This window comes from Hypanus sabinus, chromosome 1 (assembly GCF_030144855.1).
Source record: "Hypanus sabinus isolate sHypSab1 chromosome 1, sHypSab1.hap1, whole genome shotgun sequence".
Lineage (NCBI taxonomy): Eukaryota > Metazoa > Chordata > Chondrichthyes > Myliobatiformes > Dasyatidae > Hypanus > Hypanus sabinus.
This window is the reverse complement of record NC_082706.1, coordinates 14926662-14952850: the sequence shown is the minus strand read 5'-3', so window position 1 is coordinate 14952850 and position 26189 is coordinate 14926662. Positions and strand designations below refer to the sequence as shown.

At 39.9% G+C, this 26189-nt stretch overlaps 1 protein-coding gene across 7 annotated transcripts in view; it reads left to right on the top strand.

Annotated features, from left to right (window-relative positions):
* Positions 1–26189, top strand: part of LOC132391562 (protein transport protein Sec24C-like) — a 75785-nt gene that overhangs the window by 6090 nt on the left and 43506 nt on the right. For 5 of the 7 annotated variants that reach the window (XM_059964920.1, XM_059964934.1, XM_059964929.1 and 2 more), the window contains 7 exons: positions 4063–4320; positions 8033–8127; positions 12741–12806; positions 14542–14653; positions 19384–19511; positions 20819–20957; positions 23769–23884. In XM_059964920.1, the coding sequence (XP_059820903.1) occupies positions 4063–4320; positions 8033–8127; positions 12741–12806; positions 14542–14653; positions 19384–19511; positions 20819–20957; positions 23769–23884 (914 nt within the window). Of the gene's footprint in view, positions 1–1923; positions 1990–4062; positions 4321–8032; positions 8128–12740; positions 12807–14541; positions 14654–19383; positions 19512–20818; positions 20958–23768; positions 23885–26189 lie in introns of all 7 variants that reach the window. The other 2 variants (XM_059964953.1, XM_059964958.1) reach the window with 2 other exon arrangements.

Genomic DNA, 26189 nt, shown 5'->3' with positions numbered 1-26189 from the left:
CGAGGTTGAATTTCTGGGTGCTAAGCCAATTTGGAGAAACTGAGAGCGGGAAAATCTAGTTGCGGAGTGAGTCACTAGGTGGTGGGTTCTGGACCCAGAGGGAGTCACTGGTGGCATGCCCGGGTCTACTGCGAGGTATGATGTGCTGTTTGGACAATTTAAACACTGGCCCAGACATACTGGAAAGACCAGGTGTTGGGATTGGAGGCAAGAGCTGATTTCGCTCGCTCTCTCGCAATGTTCACTGCTCTCTGAGGCTAGGAGGACTGTCCTGGCTGTTATGCGCCATGTCTGCTAATATGATGGACTGATACCTAGGCTTTGGGCCTACTCTGGGGTTCTGATCTAAGGACTCATTTTGGTTTGAACTGTTGCTGCTTATTTCTATTGTTTGCATTATTTGTGTCTTTTTTTTACCATTCTCTATGCATTGGGTGTTGGTCTTTATTTTTTTTAATTGGTTTCTTTCGGGTTTCTTGCTTTGTGGCTGCCTGTAAACAAACAAATCTCAAGTTGTATAATTTATACATTCTTTGATGCTAAGTGTAGAATTGCAGAATTCCATTCCCTTGTGGGGTCAACCACATTCTGCTTTTAAAAAGCCACCTCATAGGCATTCTACAATTTCTCTCTCTTGGGATCCAGCACGAGCCCGAGTCTCCCAATCTACCTGCATATTGAAATACTCCATGACTTTGGTAACGTTACCCTTTTGGTATGCATCTTCTATCTCCTGTTGTAATACATCCTGGCTTCTGTTTGGGTGCCTGTGTATAACTCCCATCAGGGTCTTTTTACCCTTGCAGTTTCTTAACTGTACCCACAAGGATTCTACAAACTTATGATCCTATGTCATCTCTTTCTAAGGATTTGATTTCATTTTTTTTAACCAACACAGCCACCCCACCCCTTCTACCTACCTGTCCTTTCAGTACAAGGTATATCCTTGGATGTTAAGCTCCCAACTATGATCTTTCAGCCACGATCATACCTTACATACCTTACAATTTCCCTCCCATTCTGATATTTGGTCTGAACGACAACTGAACCCCTCGATCATGTCTGCATGCTTTCATGCATTGAGTTGCTGCCAGATGATTGGCTGATTGGATATTTGCATCAATGAGCGGGTATACAGGTGTACCTAGTGAAGTGTGTGTATCTATCTATCCTGGCATTGTTGATTACAACAGAAGGTTAAATGAAAAGAAAAGCAAATTATTTATCTAAAGGGGGAAATAATTATTTAAAAAATCTTGAACAGTTGAAAATTACAAGAAGAATATTATTTCAATGTAATTTGATATTTATTAAAATAAATAATATAATTTAAAAACCTCGCTTGAAAAGCAGGGATGGATTTTATAATCATTCATTTGAGAGACCTGCGTGCCATCAGCGAGGTCAGCAGAATCTAACGATTCCTAGTTGCTCTTGAGGAACTGGTGGTGAGCTGTCTTGAATTGCTGCAGTGCTCCTGGTGAAGGTCCTCTCATGATCTGGCTTGGCAAGGTGTTCCAGGAGCAAGAAGGGCATTTCTGGAGGAGCTTCATGGGCCAGGCAGCATCTGTGGAGAGAAATGTACAGTTTTGGGTCAAGTCTCCATTTTGCTATAGCTAACTTGACTGCCAGTTGAGTGTTTGGCATAATGCTGACTATTGTATTAGGAAACTGAGAAATGATAATTGCATGAAAATGAATCAAAAACAATGTACTGCATTTCTCAGCGTCTAACAAAGACAAATATTATCCTTTGTAGTATTATTTGAAATATCACCTGGTACTGCATGCTGTTCACCAGTCTAAGGACCCTCACTGCTTGAGACACACCCCCCTCTTGTTACTGCCATTGGTTTTGACGTACAGGGTCTTGAAGACCCACATTCAATAACTTAACAAGAATCTCTTCCTCTCTGCCTTCAGATTTCTGAATGAAAGTATGAACACTACCTCGTTATTCCTTTTATTTGCACAATTTTTTTTTGTAAGGTATGATTTTATGTCTTTGCATTTTACTGGTGCTGGAAGACAACAAATGTGTCATGTAAGTCAGTGATAGTAATCTGAGCCTGCGGCCTCTGCTGCTCTGCACCTCTTCATTAATAATCTGCTTCACTCCCCTCCACTCCCCAGTTCTTTGTATCAGTTTTAGCAGAGTCTCAAAGCCCACATGAAAGTGAAAGAAAATATCTGTGTTCACAGTGGATATTTAACAGAGGTCACATGAAGTTGGTGGAGGCATTTTTAACATGAGCCAGATTTTTATTGTGGTGGGACATCTGATGAAATCTGGCATTGGATGGATTCTCCTTTGTAGATCTGTGTTTGAAAAATGTTCATATGGCTCGTTGTTAAGGATGTGGATTAATACTGTTTTTTGTTGCTGACAGCTGCTGAGAAATAAGCAGTTAACCAATTCAGAACTGTTTTGCTCACTGCAGTTTTGGTGCAAAATGCCAAAAACGGTCGGGAGTGAAATGAAATATTTTAATTACTTCAACAAGTTAGGAACTATGAAGAACTTGAAGGTGTTGACAATCATCTTGAATGTTACAATGAAAATGAAGATTTGGAGGATACAATCATCGGAAGGATTGCATGAAGCAGTCCATTGTCTGAACTAGGTGTCTGCAGATTTTGTTCATTTACAGTTAATCAAAAGAACACAGCAGCGTACACTGAGTAAATTCCTCTTTCGATAACTATTAAAAACTAATATAGTTTTATAGTATTATAGTGTTCTTGTTTGTTCTGTATTTAATTTAAATACATATTTTGTTACTCAATCAAACGATAGTTTGTCTTTTTAATACCTTTTTAATGATTTCCATGAAGCTTTGGCTGATTGGGCCAGCTGCTTAATTGGGCCAAAATGTACTGGTCCCGATGTGTCCCAATTAACTGGAATCCACTGAATATGTAATCAATGAACTAGAAGGCAGAAAATTTTCACAAGTGTACTGAAAGTGCAGGGTGATCTACAGAGTAACTTGAAACACCAGAGTTCAGTTGCATGTCTGTTGCTTGCCTGATCTCAAAGCTCGAAGTAAATTTATTATCGAAGTATGTATATGCTGCCATACAACCCAGAGATTCACTTTCTTGGGGCATTCACAGTAAGACCAAGAAATACAATAGAATCAATGGAAAAATATACACAAAGTCTAATAAACAATCAGTGTGCAAAAAAAGACAAACTGTGCAAATACAAATAAATAGATAAATAATACGGAGAACCTGAGTGATAAAGTCCTTGAAAGAAGGTTGTGGAATCAGTTCAGTGCTGAGGTGAGTGAATTTATCCATGCTGGTTCAGGAGCCTGACGGTTGAAGGGTAAAAACTGTTCCCAAACCTGGTGGTGTGGGGCCTGTGGCTCCTGTACCTCCCTTCCCAATAGCAGCCTTGAAAAGAGAAAATGGCCTGGATGGTGGGCGTCCTTGATGATGGATGCTGCTTTCTTGTGGCATTGCTTCCTGTAGATGTGCTCAGTGGTGGGGAGGGATTTTTCCAGCATTGGTCTGGTCTGTGTCCATCGCTTTTTGTGTGCATCGACTGTATCGCTGTGCATCAAACACCAATAACCATGCCATTATTACTATGGGATGTATTCTTCATGCCATTGAGCTGTGAGGTGGATAGAGGTGTTCGAGCTAATTATTAAAGGGTTAATTACCAACAAATACAATGATTTGTGCGGCTTCAACTTTAAGCTAAAGAAAATTCATTGTGATTGCAATTAAGAAAAACAAAAAAGCTTCAGCATTTACTGGGATGTGTGTACATAATCAGACATCCATCATCATTGGAAAGATGGAGAGATGTATTACTGATCATCTGGACTAGGGAAAACCTCAGGAGCTTGGAAGTACAGTTGTTGCTTTGGTTATTATCCCATAGTAGAAGGCAAACCACTATATTTCACAGCCTGGGCTCCTCCATTTCAGAAGTTGGTAGTCTTGTAGAGTTATGACCATGATAAAAATTCATGTGATTTCAACTTTACAGTGGGAGGAGGGGATGATCCACACCATCTTTGAAATAGTGTTGGTTTTATTTTTCAGAGAATCAGCCGCCAAATGAACTGAGCTGGTCAATTCACGCGCCTTCGAGCTTCGATGTCAATTCTACTGGTCTTGATCACAAGTGGGCAATGACTACCTCTGCTCTTTGCTATCCCAGCACCCTTCCAAACTCCATCTGCCTATCAAACAAAGCAACACCCACTTCGTATTCAAGACCACCTACGATCACTCACCAAGGACTGGATCTAAACTACAGTTTTCAGCCCATTCATCAGAGCCACCAATCACAGCCAGATAGTGAGCATTTGGTCATCTTAAAATCTGGGCAGTGAATATTAGCAAGACCAAAAACTTAGTCTTTGAGGAATTCACAGAACAAAATCAAGGGTTGGAGGCAACTTTAAATTTGGCCATTTAGATGAATGTTTATGAAGACTTACAGGCATTATGTGGACACCAAGTCCCTTTAAGTCCACTGCATGTACAAAAATAATAGTTCAGTAGGATAAGTTACAAATTGTGTTGTCTCTAACCTGGATTGCAACTTTACTATTAGTATTTTCCTCAATGTTTTTAGGAGTCTGTGTACAGTAAGAATAGAGTGTCTTGGCTCAGTCCTTTCTGGGTCTAAGCATACAACAAATTAGTCATTTCTGTTCAAGTTTGGCATTGATTTCACTGGACAGGGTGTATCTTCTCCTAGATGAGCTGACTAGCCCCATCAGGTTTTAAGACGTCAGTAGTTGTCATCCCCCAGCCCCTTCTTCTGTCAGTAGAAATGGTCTGCCAGGCTCTGTAGCCAAGCCACATGTGAAGGCCCGGGAGCTGGTCTTGGGTTGTCAGAGGCTATTTGAAGCACACACCACTGGGAGCATTTAATAGTTTGAGGGGACTTGTCCCTATTACCACCCCTGGCTATAACAACATTAAGGAACTGCCTCTCTGTATATAAGCTTTCATTAATTTTTACAATTTATCAACATGAGCCTTATCTATTTCCATACTCTCAGTGTTTGTAAAGTACTTTCTCAATCCTTTCTCGGTTCAAAATGCAAGATTTCATGATTACTGATGTCCGATGTCTGGTGTTTGCACCTTTTCCCATTGTGCATGATGGGTTCCTCTGTGTGCTTTGCTTTCCTCTCATATCCCTAAGTTGTTCAGGATGCTAAACAACACTCAGTGGCCACTTTAATTAGTACCTCCTGTATCTAATAAAGTGGCCATTGGGTGTATGTCCGTGGTCTTCTGCTGCTGTAGCCCATCCACTTCAAGGTTTGACTTGTTGGGCATTCAGAGATGCTCTTCTGCACACCACTGTTGTAACGGGTGGTTATTTGAGTTACCGTCACCTTCCTGTCAGCTTGAACCAGTCTGACCATTCCCTTCTTATTTCTCTCATTAACAAGGCATTTTCATCCACTGGATGCTTTTTTTGTTTGCACCATTCTCTGTAAATTTTAGTGTGTGAAAATCCCAGGAGATCAACAGTTTCTGAGATACTCAAACCACCCCATCTGGCACCAACAACAGTCAACCCACAGTTGAAGTCACTTAGATCACATTTCTTCCCCATTCTGATGTTTGATCTGAACAACAACTGAACCTCTTGATCATGTCTGCATGCTTTTATGCATTGAGTTGCTGCCACATGAATGACTGATTAGGTATTTGCAGTAATGAGCAAGTGTACCTAATAAAGTGGCCACTGAGTGTAGTTAGTCCACCCTGCTTGTTACTTCCTTGAAGAACTCTGATGGATTTGTCAGGTAAGATTTCCCTTTACAGAAACCATGCAGACTTTGGCTTGTTTTATCATTAGTCTCCAAGTACCCTGAAACCTTGTCCTTAATAATAGACTCTTTTGAACTCTACAAAACAGAGTTTGTCACAAAGTTCACCCTTATCTATGTCTCTGGTAGGTCATGTTAATGTTATTAAAATGTATATCCTTCCTAAATTTTTATACTTATTTCAATCTATTCCAATTTTTATTTCTAAAACCTTTTTCGATTCCTTAGGCTCTATTATTTTGTCCTATCTATGGAACGGTAAGCGTTCTAGACTTAATACCTCCAAAAATCTAAAAAAGACGGTGGCATGGCTTTATCTAACTTCTGTCTATATTACTGGGCAGCTAATATTCGCTGTCTTACTTTCTGGTCCCTTTTTCATAGCCAGTCTGATTGTCCTAAATGGGTGGCAATGGAGTTGAACTCCACTAAAGATCTCTCTATTTCTGCATTCTTGGATCTGCACTCCCTAGTCGCTTGCCTGGACTAATTGTTAATCCTCTTGTTAGACATACTCTGAGAATATGGGTCCAGTTTAGAAAATTTAATGGCCTTCATGCTTTCTCCCTTTCTAGTCCTATCTTGCAAATTCATCTTTTTTTTTTACCTTCTATGCACAATTCAACATTTCATGATTGGTATAGAAAGGGCATTAGGCAGTTTGAAGATCTTTTCATCGATAATCATTTCACAACCTTTCAACCACTTTCTGCTAAGTTCAATCTACTAATGCCCATTTGTTTAGGTACCTTCAAATTAGACATTTCATTAATCCTTTATTACCCAATTTTCCTGCGATGCTTGAGAAAAACGTTGTGGACCTTTCTCTTTCTATTAATCCACTGGGTAAAGGCTTAATATCTTTTATTCATGAGAAATTAGTGCCCCTATGGTGCACCCCCTTTGATAAAATTAGAGTTGCTTGGGAGCATGACTTAAATGTTTCTTTATCTGATGCAGTTTGGGACTCAATTCTCAAGTCAGTTAATCCAACCTCTCTTTGTGCTCACCACTGTCTTTTTACAGTTTAAGATTGTACATAGGGCTCATATATCCTAATCTAGATTGTCCCGATTTTACTCTAACATTAGTCCTATTTGTGATAAGTGTAAAAGTGGTGAGGCTTCTCTTATTCATATGTACTGGGCCTGTCCTAGTCTAGAGAAACTTTGGAGGGAAGTTTTCCTAACCTTATCCCATATTCTTAATTGCCACTTAGAACCTAACCCTCTGATTGCTCTTTTTGGTACCTTGGGTGAGGCGGATATACATCTGAGTCCGACTAAATGTCAAACATTATCTTTTGCTTCTCTTTTGGCTGGACATTTAATTCTCCTTAGGTGGAGAGATGTTGCCCCACCCACTCATGCTCAATGGCTTAATGATATTATGTCCTGTTTAGATCTTGAAAAAATTCACTACTCATTTCTCAATTCGGACATAAAGTTTCATAATGTGTGGGGACCTTTTCTTAAATATTTTCATAACTCCCCTTTAGATTAAGTCTTTTTTTCAGTCCCTTACTTTCAGCTTTTTTTTCTTTCTTTGGTAGTAGGCATTATTATCTTTTGTTCTTATTTTCATTTACAGTTTTGGGGGTTTGAATGCTCCGATTTATATTTCCTACATCTTGCAGTGGTTGGTCTGGAGTTTTTTTTTCTGCAGGGGCTGGGGGGAGGATACTAACTTTACATGACTTTATTTTGGGTGCTCTTTCATTATTATTTTGAACCATGTTTATCTTGCACTGTATTAATCTTTATTTTGTTGTTGGGTTTTTGTCATAGTAATTGTAGAAATGCATAAAAAATTTATAAAAATATTTTAAAAAATAATAGACTCCAACACTTTCTCAACCATTAAGGTTAAGCTAACTGGCCTAAAATTTCTTTTCTTTTGCTTTCCCTCTTTCTTAAAGATTGGAGTGTCATTTGTAATCTTTCAGTCCTCTGGAACCAGGCATTGTATGGTGACTGGTAGAACCTAGGGTCATTTGATGGAAACGTGGAGAACGTAGAATAAGTGTAAATGGGTATTTGATGGTTACTATAGACTTTGTGTCCTTACTGTTTGACTCTAACACCTTGTAACAACACTAAACCCAGGTATCTGATTGTCCAAAAGGGTATTCTGTGGGAGTTTTGATTTGCAGAGTAGGATGATACAGTTTGTGTATGCACTGCACTGTTATCCCATTATGATTTTCCCTTCCTCAGGTTCTCAGCCACCAACTCACAAACTGTACAGCCCTTTCCAGCCTGGAGGAGGACAGGAAGATGTTCATTCACACCCTGCAGCTGTAGTTGTACCAGTAAGTACACAGCTTAGCTGCTCGCTCTGACCATGTTGCTTATACGTTATCAATCATGTCCAGATGGTGTTCAACTAGTGAGATGACAAGCTGGATTGGTGTGTGTGTGTTCATCCATGGACTGCTGAGAGGTGCTTGTTCTTGCCAACAACACCCATGCTCCATAAGTTTACAGGACATGTCACCCAGGGACTTGGGCTATAATTTTTTTGGTATGTGACTGTTCGTTCACTTGCTATCTTGTAAGCGCTACATGTGCCTTTTGCTGTGTATTAACTGTTGGTAATATGTTCTGAACCTTGGTTCTGGAGGAAGTGCTATTTTGTCTGGAAAATAGCTTTGATCTTGTGTTCAAAACAAAGCACTTTTATACTTTTTACAGAGAACAGTAATTGGGTTGCTTCATTCCTTAATATTCCTCCATTATCTGTATCTTATCTGGTTCATCCCACCCCACCATAAACACACACACACACACACACACACACACACACACACACCCCCTTCCATTCAAACCAGCAAAGCACTCTGGGATTTCATAGGTTCCATTTTGTTACATTACATTTTACAAAAAGGTTACAAATTCATAAAGACTTCAGGGTTACAGATATACTTCCACAGTTAGTCCTGCCGAATTACTAAACCTGTTTATTATTACACATGAGCACAGAATGAGGAAAGTCTTTTTTACATAGTGCATTAGTGCATTTTATTACTACAGTGCATTAAGTTAATATGAGGGAAAACAATAACAGAATGCAGAATTAAAAAGTTATAGAGAAGGTGCAGTGCAAGCAGATAATAAAGTGCAGGGTCATAATGAGATAGTGTGAGGTCAAGAGACCTCAGTAGTCTGACAACAGTGGGAACCAAGCTGTCCTTGAGCCTGGTGGTAAGTGTTTTCAGGCTTTTGTATCTTGTGCCCAGTGGGAGGGTGATAAACAGGAATGTCCGGGGTAAGTGGGACCTTTAATTGCATTGCCTGCTTGTGGTGAACTACATATACCTGTCTGGACACGCCCCCCCCCCCCCCCCCCCTTGACTGCTCCTGTGGCTCCTCCCACAGACCCCGGTATAAAGGCGATTGGGGCCTGAGCCCGGTCCTCAGTCTCCAGGATGTAGTATGGTGGTCAATTGCTGCTTGTTCTTTCTTCTAGTCAATAAAAGCCTATATCTCGCCTCAAGTCTCAGAGAGTTATTGATGGTGCATCACTGCTTTACTAAGGTAGTAAGAAGTGTAGGAAGGAAGGATATATGGACTTAAGATTTAGAGCACATTGATGCAGCTACAAAGAAAGCAAGACGGTGGCTGTATTTCATTAGGAGTATGAGAAGATTTGGTTTGTCACCAAAGTCACAAATTTCTACAGATGTACCAAGGAGAGAATTCTAACAGTCTACATCACCATCCAGAATGGGGGGGGGGGTGTGGTTTGGGCTACTGCACCGGATCAAAAGAAGCTGCAGAGTGTTGTAAGCTCAGTCAGCTCCATCATGGGCACTAGCCTCCATAGTATCCAGGACATCTTCATGGAGTGATTCCTCAGAAAGATGGTATCCATTATTGAGGACCCCATCACCCAGGACATGTCCTCTTCTCATTGCTACCATCAGGAACGAGTTTCAGGAGGCAGAAGGTGCACACTCAATGATTTAGGAACAGCTTCTCCCCTCTTCCAGCAGATTTCTGAATGGACACTGAACCCGTGAACACTACCTCGCTACTTTTTTTCTTATTAAACCTGTTTCTGACTCTGATATCTCCCAAGCATTTTCACAGCAAGTGAAATTATTTTGACTTGGCAGCATGATGCTACAAAGTGCAACATTTGAACTTTTGCACCCAAAAACAATGTGAAAACAACCACATCATTTTTAGAACAGAGAACTTTCTTTTCCAATATTTTTATTAAGTTTCATTTACACAAATACAATATTAATAAAGAAATACTTATTATAAATCAAAATAAGACAGCACAAAATGCATTATATATAAATCACATTGATACAATCATAGTATCCCATATTGATGATCAATCAAATAAAATAAATTGATTGATGAAAAACAATAGTGTGGTTAATTATATTATAAAAAATCTACACCCCCTACCAAGACAAAGCTGGTTGGTTTAAAAAAAACAAGAGGAAAAAAAAGAGTATTTTTACCATATAGTGTTTTATAATTATAGCCCAGATCTATATTTTAATAACAATTCAAAGATTTTTAAAATAGTTCAGAAAGGGTCCCCCCATAACATTTGAAAATCTTGGTTAGAATCAGAAATCGAACAATGAATCTTCTCTAGATTTAAACATGACATAACATCACATAACCATTGAGCATGTTTGGGGGGAGGGGGCAACCTCCTTCCGCTTAAGCAAGAACGCCCTCCTAGCCATAAGAGAAATAAAAGCCAGTACTGGCGAATGAGAAGGCTCCAAAATTGTAACTCAAATAAGGCAGTCAAGGGATCGGGCTTAAAACTAACTTTAAAAAGTACAGAAAATGTTTGGAATGCATCTTTCCAGTATTTTTCAAGGCTCGAACATGACCAAAACATATGAATTAATGAAGCCTCTCCATTATTACATCTGTCACAGTAAGGAGACATATCAGCAATACAATGAGAGAACTTGTCTTTAGACATATGAGCCCTATGTACTACTATAAATTATAAGAGGGAATGACAAGCACATAATGATGAAGAATTAACCATTTTGAAAATAACCCTCCAGGTCTTATCAGATAATGAAGTCTGTAAATCCTTTCCCCAATCTTTTAAAATTTTTTCTAAAGGAGCCACTCTCAATCCCGACAACAGACCATAAATATGAGATATTGAGCCATTTTCAAAAGATTTCAAATGAAAAATTGCATCTATTATGTTCTTATTTGTGCTAGTAGAAAATGTATATAGTTTAGATCTTAAAAAATCTCTAATCTGTAGATATTGAAAAAAGTGGGTATTTGAACAGAGAACTTGGAAACTTACAGCACAGTATAGGCTCTTTGGCCCACAATGTTGAGCTGACCTTTTAACCTACTCTAAGATCAATCTAATCCTTCCCTCCCACATCATCCTCCATTTTTCTATCAACTGTGTGCCTATTGAAGGGTTTCTTTAATGTCCCTAATTTATCTGCCTTTACCATGGTCCCTGGCAGGGTGTTGCACTCAACCAGCACTCTCTGTGTAAAAAATTTTCAAAAAAAAACTTAACCTCTAACATTCTCCTATACTTTACTCCAATCATAGAGTCATAGAAAAGAACAGCACAATAACATGCCCTTCAGCCCATCTAGTCTAGGCCAAGTCATTTAACTTGCTTATTCCCATCAACCTGCACCGGAGCCATAGCCCTCCATCCCCTGACATCCATGCACCTATCCAAACTTTGCTTAAATGTTGAAATCGAGTTTGTATGCACCATTTGCTCTGGCAGCTCATTCCACACTCTCACAACCATCCGAGTGAAGAAATTTTGGACTCCTGATGAAGGGTTTCAGCCCGAAACATCGTCACTACCTCCTCCCATAGATGCTGTCTGGCCTGCTGAGTTCTGCCAGCATTTTGTGTTTTTTATTTATTTCCAGCATCTGCAGATTCACTCGTGTTGCCCCTTAACTCTCAAATCATTTTGGATAACCACAGCTTCCTACATTGCTGGAAATGCAGCTGTTTCTGCCCTTCATTACATATCAGGCAGATTTCAATAAAACTAATATGAAGACGTGACTAATTTCAAAGCTCATGGTAAATTTATTATCAAAGTATATGTACTGTATGTCACCAGATTCATTTTCCTGTGGGCTTACTCATTAAATCCAAGAAACATAATAGAATCAATGAAAGACTGCACACAACAGGATGAACATACAACCAATGTGCAAAAGACAACAGAAACACAAAAATGCAGAAATACAAAAATACAACAGAAAAAAATAAGCAATAAACATAAAGAACATGATATCAAGAGTCCTTGAAAGTGAGTCCATAGGTTGTGGAATCAGTTCAATAATTGGGTGTGAAGTTATCCCCTCTGGAGCCTGATGGTTGAGGGTAATAACTGTTCCTGAACCTGGTTATGTGGGCCCAGAGACTACCTTCTTCCGGATGGCAGTGGTGGGGAGAGAGCATGTCCTGGGTGGTGGAGGGTCCCTGATGATGGATGCTGCTGTCCTGTGACAGCGTTCTGTGCAGATGTGCACAGTGGTGGGGAGGGCTGGGCCATATCAACTACAAACGTTTATACTTTTTGTGGGGTTTTCTGTCCAAGGGTATTGGTGTTTTCAGACCCGGCCATGAAGCAACCAGTCAGTGTACTCTCCACCACACATCTGTAGAAGTTTGTCAAAGTTTTCAAAGCTGTCAAAGTAGTGTTCTAATTTTAAAGGCAACAATTTTGCTGCAACTGACTGGACAATTTAATCACGCAAGAAGATGAAAAAGTTGATTTCAGAATTTTCTGATGATAAGTTTGGATAGGAAAATCCTCAGAAAAGGGCAAAGTTTCAACTTGTCATCAGCTCAGTGCTATTAAATCTTATGCTCGTCGTCACAGATCCTTACAGTGTAATGATTGTAACTGAATGTTGTCTGTTTACTTGCAAAGGGTTGTAAGCCTGGATCACCCGAGGAGCCAGGAAATGAAATGAATCTGGATCTAATCCCCAACCCAGTAAGTAAGCCATCATCAGCTGTGAAAATAGAATGGAAGTGTTATTGCTGTCATAAATGCTTCACTGTCAGAAGTATGTAAAACCAACTCTTGCTTCAGTTGTTACTCTTATAGCTAGTATAAAGACAGACGGGTACTGGCCCTGTACTACTGGGTGAGAAATGACTTTGGGCAGAAGTATTTAGAAGCAGCTGTAGATAACATTGGTGCCTTGTGATTCAGAAGGTACCAGAAAGTTTGCTGTTTGGCTTCCTTCAGTATGAAAGTGGCATTGAAGATGAATCCTAATGCCAACCTGGTAAATGTTTGTGACAACTGGTCCAGTGACTACCAGCCCCATGCAGATTACAGTGTCATTTGTAGAGTCATATGGCACAGAAACAGGTCCTTCAACCCAACCTGTCCATGCTGCCCATCTACTGTATACAAGCCCAATTTACCTCTGATTGAACCAAATCCTTCTAAACCGAGGGTTCTTAACCTTTTAGTTGCCACGGACCCCTTTGGCAGTCCAGTGAAGCCTATGGATCCCTTCTCAGGATTATGTATCTAAATTTACAAAATAATTTCTGGGTTTACTTGTTTGGAGGTCAGAAGCCTGATGTTTGGAGGACTGATGTCTGAGAGTCTGGGCCACGGGACGTAGGCCAGTTTGAGTGTGTGAGAAGGAAGGTGGGTAGGAGAGTGGGAAAGGACATTGTTTTGCTGCTGTTGTTTTGTTCTATTGCCATTTGTGTTGTTCTGCTGAGCATTGTGGGTGTGACGACATTTGTGGGCTGCCCCCAGTACATGCTTGTGTGTGTTGGTTGATAACATAAATGATACATTTCACTATGTATGTTGTACATGTGATGAAAGAATTTGAATCTAATCGAAAGGTTTGTTTCCCTGCTGTGTAACTGTATGAATCAGTACTCCTTCTGAGAGTAGGTTTGAGGTTGGACACATGCTGATCTGTACTTGTTTATTTTCACTATGGGAGAAAGATAGAATTCAGAAAGAGACGAACGGAATTCCACCAAGGGGGGTGGATTTCCTTGATGGGCTATTCCGTTACATGCAGTGCTTTCTCTGCATGTACTAAACAGGGTGGAAGCCCAATTTTACTGCACAAGAACCAAATATCAGTTTCCCCCTCCCCTTCCCCTTCTATCTTTTTTCCATCCCTCTTTCTGGCTCCCTTCTTACTCCTTCTCTTCACCTACCCATTACCTCCCCCTGGTTCTTCTCCCCCTCCATTTCTTCCATGGTCCACTGCCCTCTCCTATCAGATACTTTCTGCTTCAGCCTTTTGCCTCTTCCACCTGTCACCTTCCAGCTTCTCACTCATTGCCCCCTCCCCTACCCCACCATCCTCTCCTGATCTCACCTACCAATTGCCAGCGTACAATGTCCTGTGTATGTTACTCAAAATGGCGCCTTTTGTTTTTTTTCCCTTGCATATATATTGTATTGCCTAATACCCTTTTAATTTTAGTAAACTCTTTAAAGTGTATTTCATAACAGTATTTGCTGTGGGTTTGATACTGTTGGGCAAGTGTTACACCAGCTTGTACCGCTTCCTCCATCTCCTCAACCTTCTTATTCTGGCTTCTTGCCCCTTCCTTTCCTCTCCTAATGAAGGGTCTCAACCTGAAACGTCGACTGTTTAGTCATCACCATAGATACTGCCTGACCTGCTGGGTTCCTCCAGCACTTTGTGAGTGCTGCTCTGAACATGTTTGTTGTTTTATAGGTTCAGGTGGCGGAGAATGATAAAGAGTTATGGGAATCCCAAGTATTTTACACCGACACAAGAGGGCAAGTACCTCCACTGAGCACAACACACTTCCGAGTGGAGGATCAAGGTAAGTCACGACCTCCACTGCAGAGTGGAACTGGGAACCCAGCCCAGGAACAAGCCCTTTAGATCACAAAGTTGTGCTGAACCAAACAAATTAGTAATCAAATGGCCAACTAAACTAATTTGTTATGCCTGCACAATGTCCATATCCTTCCGTTTTCCTCAAATTCCCATGCCTATCTATAATGAGTGTGTGGCACGTGGCCAGGTGGTTAAGGCGTTGGACTAGCGATCCGAAGGTCGTGAGTTCGAGCCCCAGCCGAGGCAGCATGTTGTGTCCTTGAGCAAGGCACTTAACCACACATTGCTGCAGTCCACCCAGCTGAAAATGGGTACCGGCAAAATGCTGGGGGTTAAACTTGCAATAGACTGATGGGGTGGGGGTGGGGGAAGTCTCGTATTCTCAGTCACTTCACGCCACAGAAACCGGCATTAGCACCGGCCTGATGTGCCTATAAGGCTTGGGACAAACATTAACTTTTAATCTATGATGAGTAAAGTTTAAAAGTGGTGGAAACAAGTAAGCGGAAAGCAAGCTGTTTTAAAGGGTGTGCACAAAGGGAGAAGGTTGGATTTGCCTGTGTGTAAATCTCTGAAGTTGGAAGAACAGTTTAATAAATCAATTAATAAAGAGAATGTGATCCTAGATATTATAACCAGAGTCATGGAACTATGGGTGAGCCAATGTACATAAAATAGTACAGGCCCTTGGGCCCAATATGCTGTGCCAACATTTTTTTTAGAATCTTTTTATTGGTATGTAATCATCAACAGCTATAAAATGATACAAAACTTTAACAGATTAATATGCATACAATTAATAAAGCTGAAGAGAAGAAAAAACTGATCTTGAAATATAAAAATGGGAAAAAAAATTTATATATAGATAAAAGAAGGAAAAAAAGAACCCCATCTAACTAAGATAACCCCCCCCCCCCACTAACTAAAAAAAAACCCATTAGGAATCAACCCTTCAGAGCAATATGTTTGACCATTATCTAAATATATAAAAAAAGAATCATCAACTGTAATTTCATATTTATATAAAAAAAATTGGAAGGAAACCATATAACTTAATTCAAATTAAATGCTAATATTTGGCAAAAGAACTCCATCTTCTCTCAAAATCAAATCGAGGATCAAAAGTTTTACTTCTAATTTTTTCAAAACTAAGACATAACATCACTTGAGAAAACCATTCAATTAATGTAGGGGAAGAAATAACTTTCCATTTTAATAAAATAGCTCTTCTTGCCAGCAGTGTAACAAATGCAATTACATGTTGATCTGAAGATGAAATACCCTGAATATGATGCGGAACTATTCCAAATAGAACAGTCAATCTATTAGGTTGTAAATTAATTTTCAAAGCCTTAGAAGTTGTAGAAAATAAAGATCTCCAAAATGATTTTAATGAAGAACATGACCAGAATATATGTGACAAAGTAGCTAATTCAGTTTTATATCTATCACAATAGTTATCTATACTAGGAAATATTTTAGATAGTCTCTCCTTTATTAAGTAATAACGGTGTACAATTTTAAATTGAATTAAGCAGTGGTTGGCACATACAGAAGAAGAATTTAAGTTTTTCAAAACTCGAAGCCAGTCTTCATTAACAATAGTCGTATTAAGTTCTCTCTCCCATTCTTTAATCTTTAGTGATAGGTTCTCTTTTTGTAACAAAAGTAAACTTTCAATAAGAGATTCAATTTCAAAATGGTATCCAACAAATCAGATTCTTGTAAATATGGAAACTTAGGTAAATATTATTGTAAAAAATGTCTAACCTGAAAATGTTGCAAAAATGTGTATGAGTGAGAGAAAATTTATTAATTAACTCCTCAAAAGTCATCAATTGATCATCACAAAATAAATATATAAAAGAATGAATTCCTTTATTTTTCCATAAATAGGGTCAGTTGTTGAAGGTTTAAATAAAAAATTTTGATATAAAAAGACTAGATAACTTAAATTGTTTAAGATTAAAAGAATTATGGAACTGAACCCAAATCCATAGGGATTGTTTAATAACCGGATACAGATTTAAATTTGGAATTTTAGAGAGCTGTAAAGGTAATGGAGCTCCTAAAATTGAAGCTAAATGAAATTGTTTAACAGCTTTTAATTCCAAATCAACCCATAATGTTTTATGGCTCTTATCGAGCCAGTATAACCAAAAAAATAATTGTCTAATATTCACAGCCCAATAATACAGTCTTAAGTTAGGAAGTGCAAGTCCACCATCTTTTTTAAATTTTTGTAAATGATATTTATTAATTCTAGGTATCTTATTGTTCCAAATAAAAGAAGAAAAAAGAGTTAATTTAATCGAAAAAATTTTTAGTTAAAAAGATAGGTATATTTTGGAAAATATATAAAAAATCTAGGTAAAATCATCATTTTCACAGCATGAATATGACCTATTAAAGAAAAAGTAAGTGGATTCCATCTAGAAAATAATTGTTTCATGGAGTCCATTAAAGGAATTATATTCGCTTTATAGAGATCTTTATATTTTTTAGTAATTATAATACCTAAATATCTAAATGTATTAACAATTCTAAAAGGAATATCATTATATGCACTAACATGAACATTTAATGGAAACAATTCACTTTTATTCAAGTTAAGTTTATATCCTGAAAATTTACCAAAATCTTTAAGTGTTTCCAAAAGATTAGGAATTGATTCCTCAAGACTTGAAATAAAAACAAAGAATCATCTGCATAAAAAGAAATCTTATGTATGGTTCCGTTCTTAGAGATGCCATGGATATTTTTAGCTTCACGTAATGTTATAGCTAAAGGCTCCAATACAAGATTAAATAATAAAGGACTTAATGGACATCCCTGTCTAGTGCCACGAGAAAGTAAGAAAAAAGAAGACCGGCAGTTATTAGTAATGACCATGGCGATAGGATTCTTATAAATCATTTGAATCCATCTATTGAAATTATTACCAAATTTTTCTAATATTTTTAACAAATATGGCCACTCAACTCTATCAAATGCCTTTTCTGCATCGAGGGAGATAACATATTGAGGTTGCTTAGATAATGATGAATATATAACGTTCATCAATCTCCGAACGTTAGAGAAAGAATAATGGCCTTTAATAAAGCCCGTTTGATCCATAGAAATAATTTTAGTTAAAATATTTACAAACTAATATTTTAACCTCTCATTCTAACCCTTCCCTCCACATAGCTCCCCATTGAACTTTTATCCATGCCTGCCTAAGAAGCTCTTAAATATCCCTAATGATTCTGTCTCTAGCACCGTGTTCCATGCACCAACCATTCTCAGTGTTTAAAAAGAACCTGACTCTGACGTCCCACTTACACTTTCCTCCAATTGCCTTAAACTTATACTTCCTCATATCAGGCCTGGGGAATAAGTGTCTGGCTGTCCACTCAATCTATGCCTCTTATCTTGTACACCTCTATCAAGTCACCTCTCACCCTCCTTTGCTCCAGACAGAAAAGCCCCAGCTCACTCAAGCTATCCTATGTAAAATATGCCCTTCAATCCAGGCAGCACCCTGGTAAATCTCCTTTGCACCTCTAAAACTCTAAAGCTTCCACATCCTTCCTATAATGAGATGATCAGAGCTAAACACAATATTACAAGTGTGGTCTAACTTAGTAATTTAATTCAGTATTAGGGATTTGTCAATAGTGAAGAGTTCATGGGAAATATTGACTACAAGCTTAACTTGTCTTTTGAAGTTCATTTCGGCTGCTTGTTTCCCTGCTGGCTATGAGAGTCCACTGGTCTAAAGTACATCATTAATTTAAACCTCACTTCTCGAGGCTACAAACGTACCCTTTTTCTCCGATCCATTGCCGGGTTTTCGGAGCTCAGTCACCGATGGCATCAACTGGAAGGGTGAAGTTTAGTAAGCAAGGTTCCAGCCCAGCAAAGTTCAATGCTGAAAGTAAATGTATTATCAAAGTATCTATATGTCACCAAATACTACCCTTGCAGGCATTCACAGAGAGAACCAAAGAAGTACAATAGAATCAGTAAAAAATTACACAAAGACCAGAAATTAAAATAAATAATAATGAAAATTACTAAGTAATTAAATAATACTGAGAACATAAGTTGTAAAGTCTTTGACAAATGAGTCCATGGGTTGTGGTGGTAGTTCAGTGTTGAGATGAGTGAAGTTATCCATGCTGGTTCAGGAGCCCGATGGTTGTAGGGTGATAACTGTTCCTGAACCTGGGGTGTGTGTGTTAGGGCTTCTGTACCGCTTTCCTGATGGTAGCAGCAAGAAGAGAGCATGGATAGTGGGGGGTCATTGATGATAGATACTGCTTTCTTGTGTCAACACTCTTTGCAGATATGCTCAATGATATCAGCATATCAGTTGGACTCTCTGGGGGGAGGGATACTTGGATTCAACCCGGGTTCAATTCCTGCTGTTATGTCTGTAAAGAGTTTGTACGTTCTCCCCGAGACCATGTGGGTTTCCTCTGGATGTTCTGTTTTCCTCCCACAGGTTAGCCGATCAATTGGTCACGCATGACGTTGGGCATTGCAGGTTTGTTGGGCTGGAAGGGCCTGCTACCGTGCTACATTTAAAAGAACATGTCCTACTGTGCCCTTTGTGTGCAGGACTTCACCGTACTCCTAGGGTTAGGGTGCCAGTGAGAATTTCTGTGCTTGTACGCTGCTTGGTTTGGAGGCTCTAACTTTGTAAACGCTGTTTGCTCCATTTTCTAGGTCTTGCGAGCCCCAGATTTGTCCGATGTACGACTTATACCTTCCCTTGTACTCCAGAGATAGCCAGGCTCTCCCACCTCCCTCTCGCTGCTGTTGTTAAACCATTCGCTGTGCTGCCGGAAGGGGAGGTGAGAAATCGTTGACTTCACGTGCCCTGGGACTGGCTCTGAAATTTTATTTCTCATATATCAGTACTGCCATGCTGATCTTTTAAAGCAGGGGTTCCCAACCTGGGGTCTGTGGACCCGATTGGTCCACAGCATGAAAAAAGTTTGCAACGCCCTGGTTTGAAGGGTGGAAAGACTATTCTGAGTTTTCAACTGACGGTTTTTTGAGGAAAATATTTCTCATGAATATTTCTTAAAGCTATGATATTTCTGGACACGTCAGAGGTATGCCTGGACCCTTGTTCAAAGTAATCTGAAGGGCAATTATCCTGTTGCCAAATGGGAATTTGAAGCTTTAAATAAGCCACGTCTGTGAGGAAAGGAGACAGGCCAACACTATTAAATGAGTGTGTGCTTTGTGCAGACAATTTTGTGACACAGCTGCTGATTTTTGTAGCCAGGTTAATTACCCATGATGCCAAAAACTTAATTATGAGCAAAATTAGCACCTTTCCAATGAAGTTGATATTTAAATTAGAGACCTTGTCAAGCTGTTGTTGACTTGTTTTGTTCTTGCTGTTGTTATCTCTGTTGTTCTGCTGAACATTATGTGCATGATACGTTGGCAACACTTGTGCTGTCTCCAACATATCCTTAGGTTAACACAAACGACACATTTCACTGTAATCTCAATGTATCATAGAATAATATAATTTTCAAATGGTATTTCTCTTATACCATAACATATTGATATTTTAATTTACTTATCCTAGCTTATTGACAATAAAGGTCTCCCAGTCTTGCATCTCCTTGCACTTCAGAGTCAGAATCAGGTTTAATATCACTGGCATATCTCCATAAGAGCAGAAGTAGGCCATTTGGCCCGTCGAGTTTGCTCTATCATTTCATCATGGCTGGGCCATTTCTCCTCTCAGCCCCAGTCTCCTGCCTTCTTCCTGCCACGACCATCCAAGAATCTATGTAATGAAATTTGTTGCTAAGCAACAGCAGTACAATGCAATACATAAGAACATAAACTGTTAATTACAGTAATAAGCATATATATTTAAAAAGTTATATTAAAAAAGAAGTGCAAAAAGTTTTTAAAAAAATCCCACACATCTGAATCCTTGTGAATTTCAGATGGAATTTCTTTCCTCCTTACTCACTCTTCCATCTTAGTATTGTCCTCTCTGATCATGGGTCCTTTCACATTCGGACTTCCACCAATCTCCAAAAACCTGTTCATCTCTCCTTCACTTTGGAGATCGGGTATTGAATATCCTTGCCATGATTTTATAGTCATGCCTGGACCTTGGTTATTTCAGGGTCCTGTGCGTGTGGTGGACTGCGGTGAAACTCTTCCTGTCCAGTGTGAGAAATGTGCGGCCTACATGTGCCCGATGATGCAGTTCCTGGACAATGGACATAGTTTCCTCTGTCCTTTCTGTGACAGAATTTCATGGGGTGAGTGAGTACTATTCTTCTTAATTAAACAAAGGGTATTGTTGAGGGGGAGCAATAATATCTCTGAAAGAACTGTGAATTAGCATCTGCTTCTACTACCAACACTGGCAGCACGTACTAACCACTCTCTGTGTAAAAAAAAAACTTACCTCTGACATCCCCTCTGTACTATACTTCAATCTTGTAAAATTATGCTCCCTCATATTAGTCATTTACATTATGGGAGAAGGTCTCCGGCTACCCACTCAATCAAAGCCTCTTCCCATTTTGTAAGTCTCTTTTAAATCACTTCTCATCATCCTTTTCTTTGGAGAACTTAGTTCTTTCACCTCATAAGACATGTTCTCTAATCCAGGTAATTCTCCTCTGCACCCTTTCCAAAGCTTGCACATTCTTACTATAATGAGATTACCAGAGCTGAACAGAATACTCCAAGTGACTTTCAAGGTTTTATAGAGCTGTAACAGTACCTCATGGCTCTTGTTCCCAATCCCCCAACTAATGAAAGACAACACACCATACACCTCCTTAACAACCCTGTCAACTTTTGAAATGGTTGTCAATGGGAGAAGCACTGCTTGGTGCTTCTGGGCAACTTGTCTTCAAAAAGAGTTGTGGACACAGCCCAGTCCATGACAGGAAAAGCCCTCCCCGTCATTGAGCATGTCTACGTTGCCACAAGAAGGCAACATCTATCAAGGACCCCCACCATCTAGGCAACGCTTTCCTCGCACTGCTGCAATTAGGAAGGAGGGACAGGAGCCTCAGGTCCCACACTGCCAGGTTCAATGACAGTTATTACCCCTCAATCATCAGGCTCCTGAACTAGCATGAATAACTTCACTCACCTCATCTCTGAACTGATTTCACAACTGATGGACTCACTTTCATGGACTCTACAACTCATGTTATCAGTATTATTTATTTATTATTGCTTCTTTGTACTTGCACGGTATATGTCATATTGGTGTGCAGTTGTAAAAAAGACTATTGTATTTATTTGTTCTACTGGGAATGCCTGCAAGAAGATGAATCTCAGGGCAAACAAATTTTGTGACGAATGTGAGTGATGTTAAACCTGATTTTGATATGGTCTTTATTGTGGACTGAGAGTGGGAAGGAGGCGGGGAGAGGGGAATCATCATTTGGAGAAGGGAGAGGGGAGGGAGCGGTAAGCACGAGAGAGATATTCTGTCATGACAAATCCCCGCCCCGACACTCTGTGTGTGTGTGTTTAAGGCTTTTGCACAGTACTATATGCGTACTTTGATGATAAAATTACTTATAAGTTTGAAATAAGGAATTATGTACACACTTTCTCAACTTGCTCTCACTCTGCTGCTATTGCTCGGTTGAAGGAGTAGGGTCTTCCCCATCTGCCTTATTCAGTCATAGTCATACAGCACAGAAACAGGCTCTTTGGCCCATCTAGTCCATGCTGAGCCATTTAAACCGTCTACTCCCATCGACCTGCACCAGGACCATACCCCTACCATCTATGTATCTATCCAAACTTCTCTTAAACATCGAAATCAAACTCGCATGCACCACTTGTGCTGGCAGCTCGTTCCATACTCTCTCGATCCTCCGAGTGAAGAAGTTTCCCCTCATGTTCCATTAAACTTCTCACCTTTCACCCTTAACCCATGAACTCTAGTTGTAGTCCCACACAACCTCAGTGGAAAAAGCCTGCTTGGATTTACTCTGTCTAGGCCCCTCATAGTATACTATACCTCTATCAAATCTCCTGTCCATCTTCTACGTTCTAAGGAATAAAGACCAAACCTATTCAATCTTTACTTGTAACTCAGGTCCTCCTTGTGAATTTTCTCTGTGCTCTTTCAACCTTATTTACATCTTTCCTGTAGGTAGGTGACCAAAACGGCACAAAATACTCCAAATTAGGCCTCACTCCTTCCTGCATCCATCCACAATGGCTGCTGTGAGTACCATCTACAAATACTTCACAGCCACTTACCTAGGCTACTCCAATAGCACCTCAAAAATCTGTGACCTCTATCACCAAGAAAGGCAAAAAAGCAGCATGTTTCCCTCAAAAGTCTCATGATATCCTGTCTTGGAAGTATATTGCCATTCCCTTGTTGTTGTTGTTGAGTCTAAATATTCAAACTCCCTCCCCAACAGAACTGTGGGAGCATCTTCACCACTCTTACTGTGCCACTATCTCTGGGACATTTGACATCGGTAACAAAGGTTATGCTCACATATTCTACATGAATACTTCGGAAAATACATCTATATAGCTTTGATGAAGGGCTTTGATAGAAGTATACAAAATTATGAGGGGTTTAGATAGGATAAATATAAGCATGCTTTTTCTATTGAGGGACTACAACCAGAGGTCATGGGTTAAGGGTGAAAAGTGAAAATTTTAAGGGGATCATGAGAGGAAACTTCTTCGCGTAGAGGGTCGTGAGAGTGTGGAATGAGCTGCCAGTACAAATAATGCACACAAGCTTGATTCCAATGTTTAAGAGAAGTTTAGATAGGTACATGGATGGTAGGGGCATGGAGGGCTATGGTCGCAGTGCAGGTCAACGGGAGTGGGCAGTTTAAATGGTTTGGCCCAGACTAGATGGGCCAAAGGGCCTGTTTTAGTGCTGTACTTGTATGACTTTGAAGGGAATACAGATGTTATTACTCAGCATATACTGACTACATCATAACCATATTAACTAGGCCATATATCACAAGTGTGAATGTTTTACTCTCGCACTGATGCTTTCTGGTGTTCTGGGTTGAAATTAACTGTTTGATGTTGCTGGCTCTCTTTCTGTTTTTTTGGACTAGTACCAGACCACTACTTTCACCCCGTTGATTACAGCGGGAAGCGGGCCGATCGCCTTAGTAGGCCTGAGTTATCTCTGGGCTCCTATGAGTTCCTGTTACCAGAACAGCAAAGCAAGGTAAGATATATGGGGTCTGTGGGAATCTGCGGCTGAGCGCCAGTGGTCAGCAATTGGCGGTCAATTCCTGCTGCTGCCTGTGAGGAGTTTCTCTGCTCCCCCGTGACGGCGTGGGTTTCCTCAGGGTGCTCTGGCTTCCTCCCACACTCCAAAAGCATGTGAATTGGGGTTAGTATATCATGGGCATGTTATATAAGCAGCTGATACACTTGCCAGCTCGGCTCATATTCAAGCTGTTGGTCAGTGACGCAGATAACGTGCTTCACTGTATGTTTCAATGTTTTGAGGTACGTGTGACAAAGGCAGCAAATCTTTATCTTTAGATAATGTCCCAACTCTTGTAAATGATGTTATACAGCGAGATATGTGGTATAGAGGACTTCAGTTAGCAAATCAGGAAGAGGCTCCCATCCCAACAAGAGTTGTGACACAGACTTAAAAATAATATAATGGTCGAGCCATGAATTCTAATTAAATCAGGATGAGAATCAGATTTAATATTATCAGCCCATGTCTTGAATTTATGTTGGCTTTGTGGCAGCAGTACAATGCAATACATAATAACAGAGAATAAAAACAGTGAATTACAGTATGAATGAAGATACTAAACAGTTAAAAAAGCAAAAAAAAAGAAATAAAACGTAGTGAAGTAGTGTTCGTAGGTTCAATATCCATTCAGAAATTGGATTTCAGAGGGGAAGAAGTTGTTTCTGAATCATTGAGTGTGTACCTTTAGGCTCCTGTACCTCTTTCTTGATGGTAGCAATGAGAAGAGGGCGTGTCTTAGGTGGTGGGGTTCCATAATATTGGATGTTGCCTTTCTGAGGCATTGTTCCTTGAAGATATCCTGGATACTACAAAAGCTAGTGCCCATGATAGAGCTGGCCAACTAGTGGAATGGTGTCTCAGCAACAATCTGGCACTCAATGTCAGTAAGACAAAAGAGCTGATTGTGGATTTCACAAAGGATAAGATGAAGGAACTCATACCAATCCTCATAGAGGGATCAGAAGTGGAGAGAGTGAGCAGCTTCAAGTTCCTGGGTGTCAAGATCTCTGAGGATCTAACCTGGTCCCAACATATCGATGCAGTTATAAAGGAGGCAAGACAGTGGCTATACTTCATTAGGAGTTTGAAGGGATTTGGTATGTCAACAAACATACTCAAAAACTTCTATAGATGTACTGTGGATAGCATTCTGACAGGCTGCATCACTGTCTGGAATTGCGGGGAGGGTGCTACTGCACAGGACCGAAAGAAGCTGCAGAGGGTCGTAAATTTAGTCAGCCCCATCTTGGGTACTAGCCTACAAAGTACCCAGGACATCTTCAGGAAGAGGTGTCTCAGAAAGACAGTGTCCATTATTAAGGACCTCCAGCACCCAGGGCATGCCCTTTTCTCACTGTTATCAGCGGGTAGGAAATACAGAAGCCTGAAGGCACTCAAGTGATTTAGGAACAACTGCTTCCCCTCTGCCATCCATTTCCTAAATGGACAATGAACCCTTGAACATCACCTCACTTTTTTAATACAGCATACGGTATTTCTGTTTCTTCCACAGTTTTTAGTCTATTCAATATTTGTATCCTGTAATTTATTTATTTATCTATTTATTTATCTATATTTATTTATTTTTATTACCTTATTTTTTTTTCTCCTATAGTATGTGTTGCATCGTACCGCTGCTGCTAAGTTAACAAATTTCACGTCACATGCCGGTGATAATAAACTTGATTCTGACCAAGTTCACAACTCTCTGCAGCTTATTTCAATCCTGTGCAATATCGCTTCGCGGCCCCCTGCTCCATCATACCAGGCGGTGATGCAGTCAGTTACAATATTCTCCATGGTACCCATGCAGAAATTTGTGAGAAATCTATTGAATATTAGTTTAGAAGACATGGTTTCAGGAGTTTGAATGCTGCAGTGTTGGACCTGAGGTTCCACTGACAATATCATGTCTGGACAGCACTCTGCTTCTGAGTCAGCCATCAAGACCTTAGAAGGCAATGACAGATCTTCAGCCAACATAGTAGAGGCAATTGATCTCCCATTTTCCATTTGACTGTACTTTTCAGATCCTTCACCCACAGTTTCAATGTGTTTCCTAGCTCCCTGCAAACTCGCATTTATTTGAATTAGAACTGCTCCTGGCAAGCTGCACCTGGGATGGGAGCAGCAGAGCTTCGGACTGGAAGTCCCTACGCAAGACAGTAAGAACGGCCGAGAGGATCACAGGGGCTTCCCTACCATCCGTCAGGGACATTTATCAGGGGCGCTGCGTACACAGGGCCCTTAGTATTAT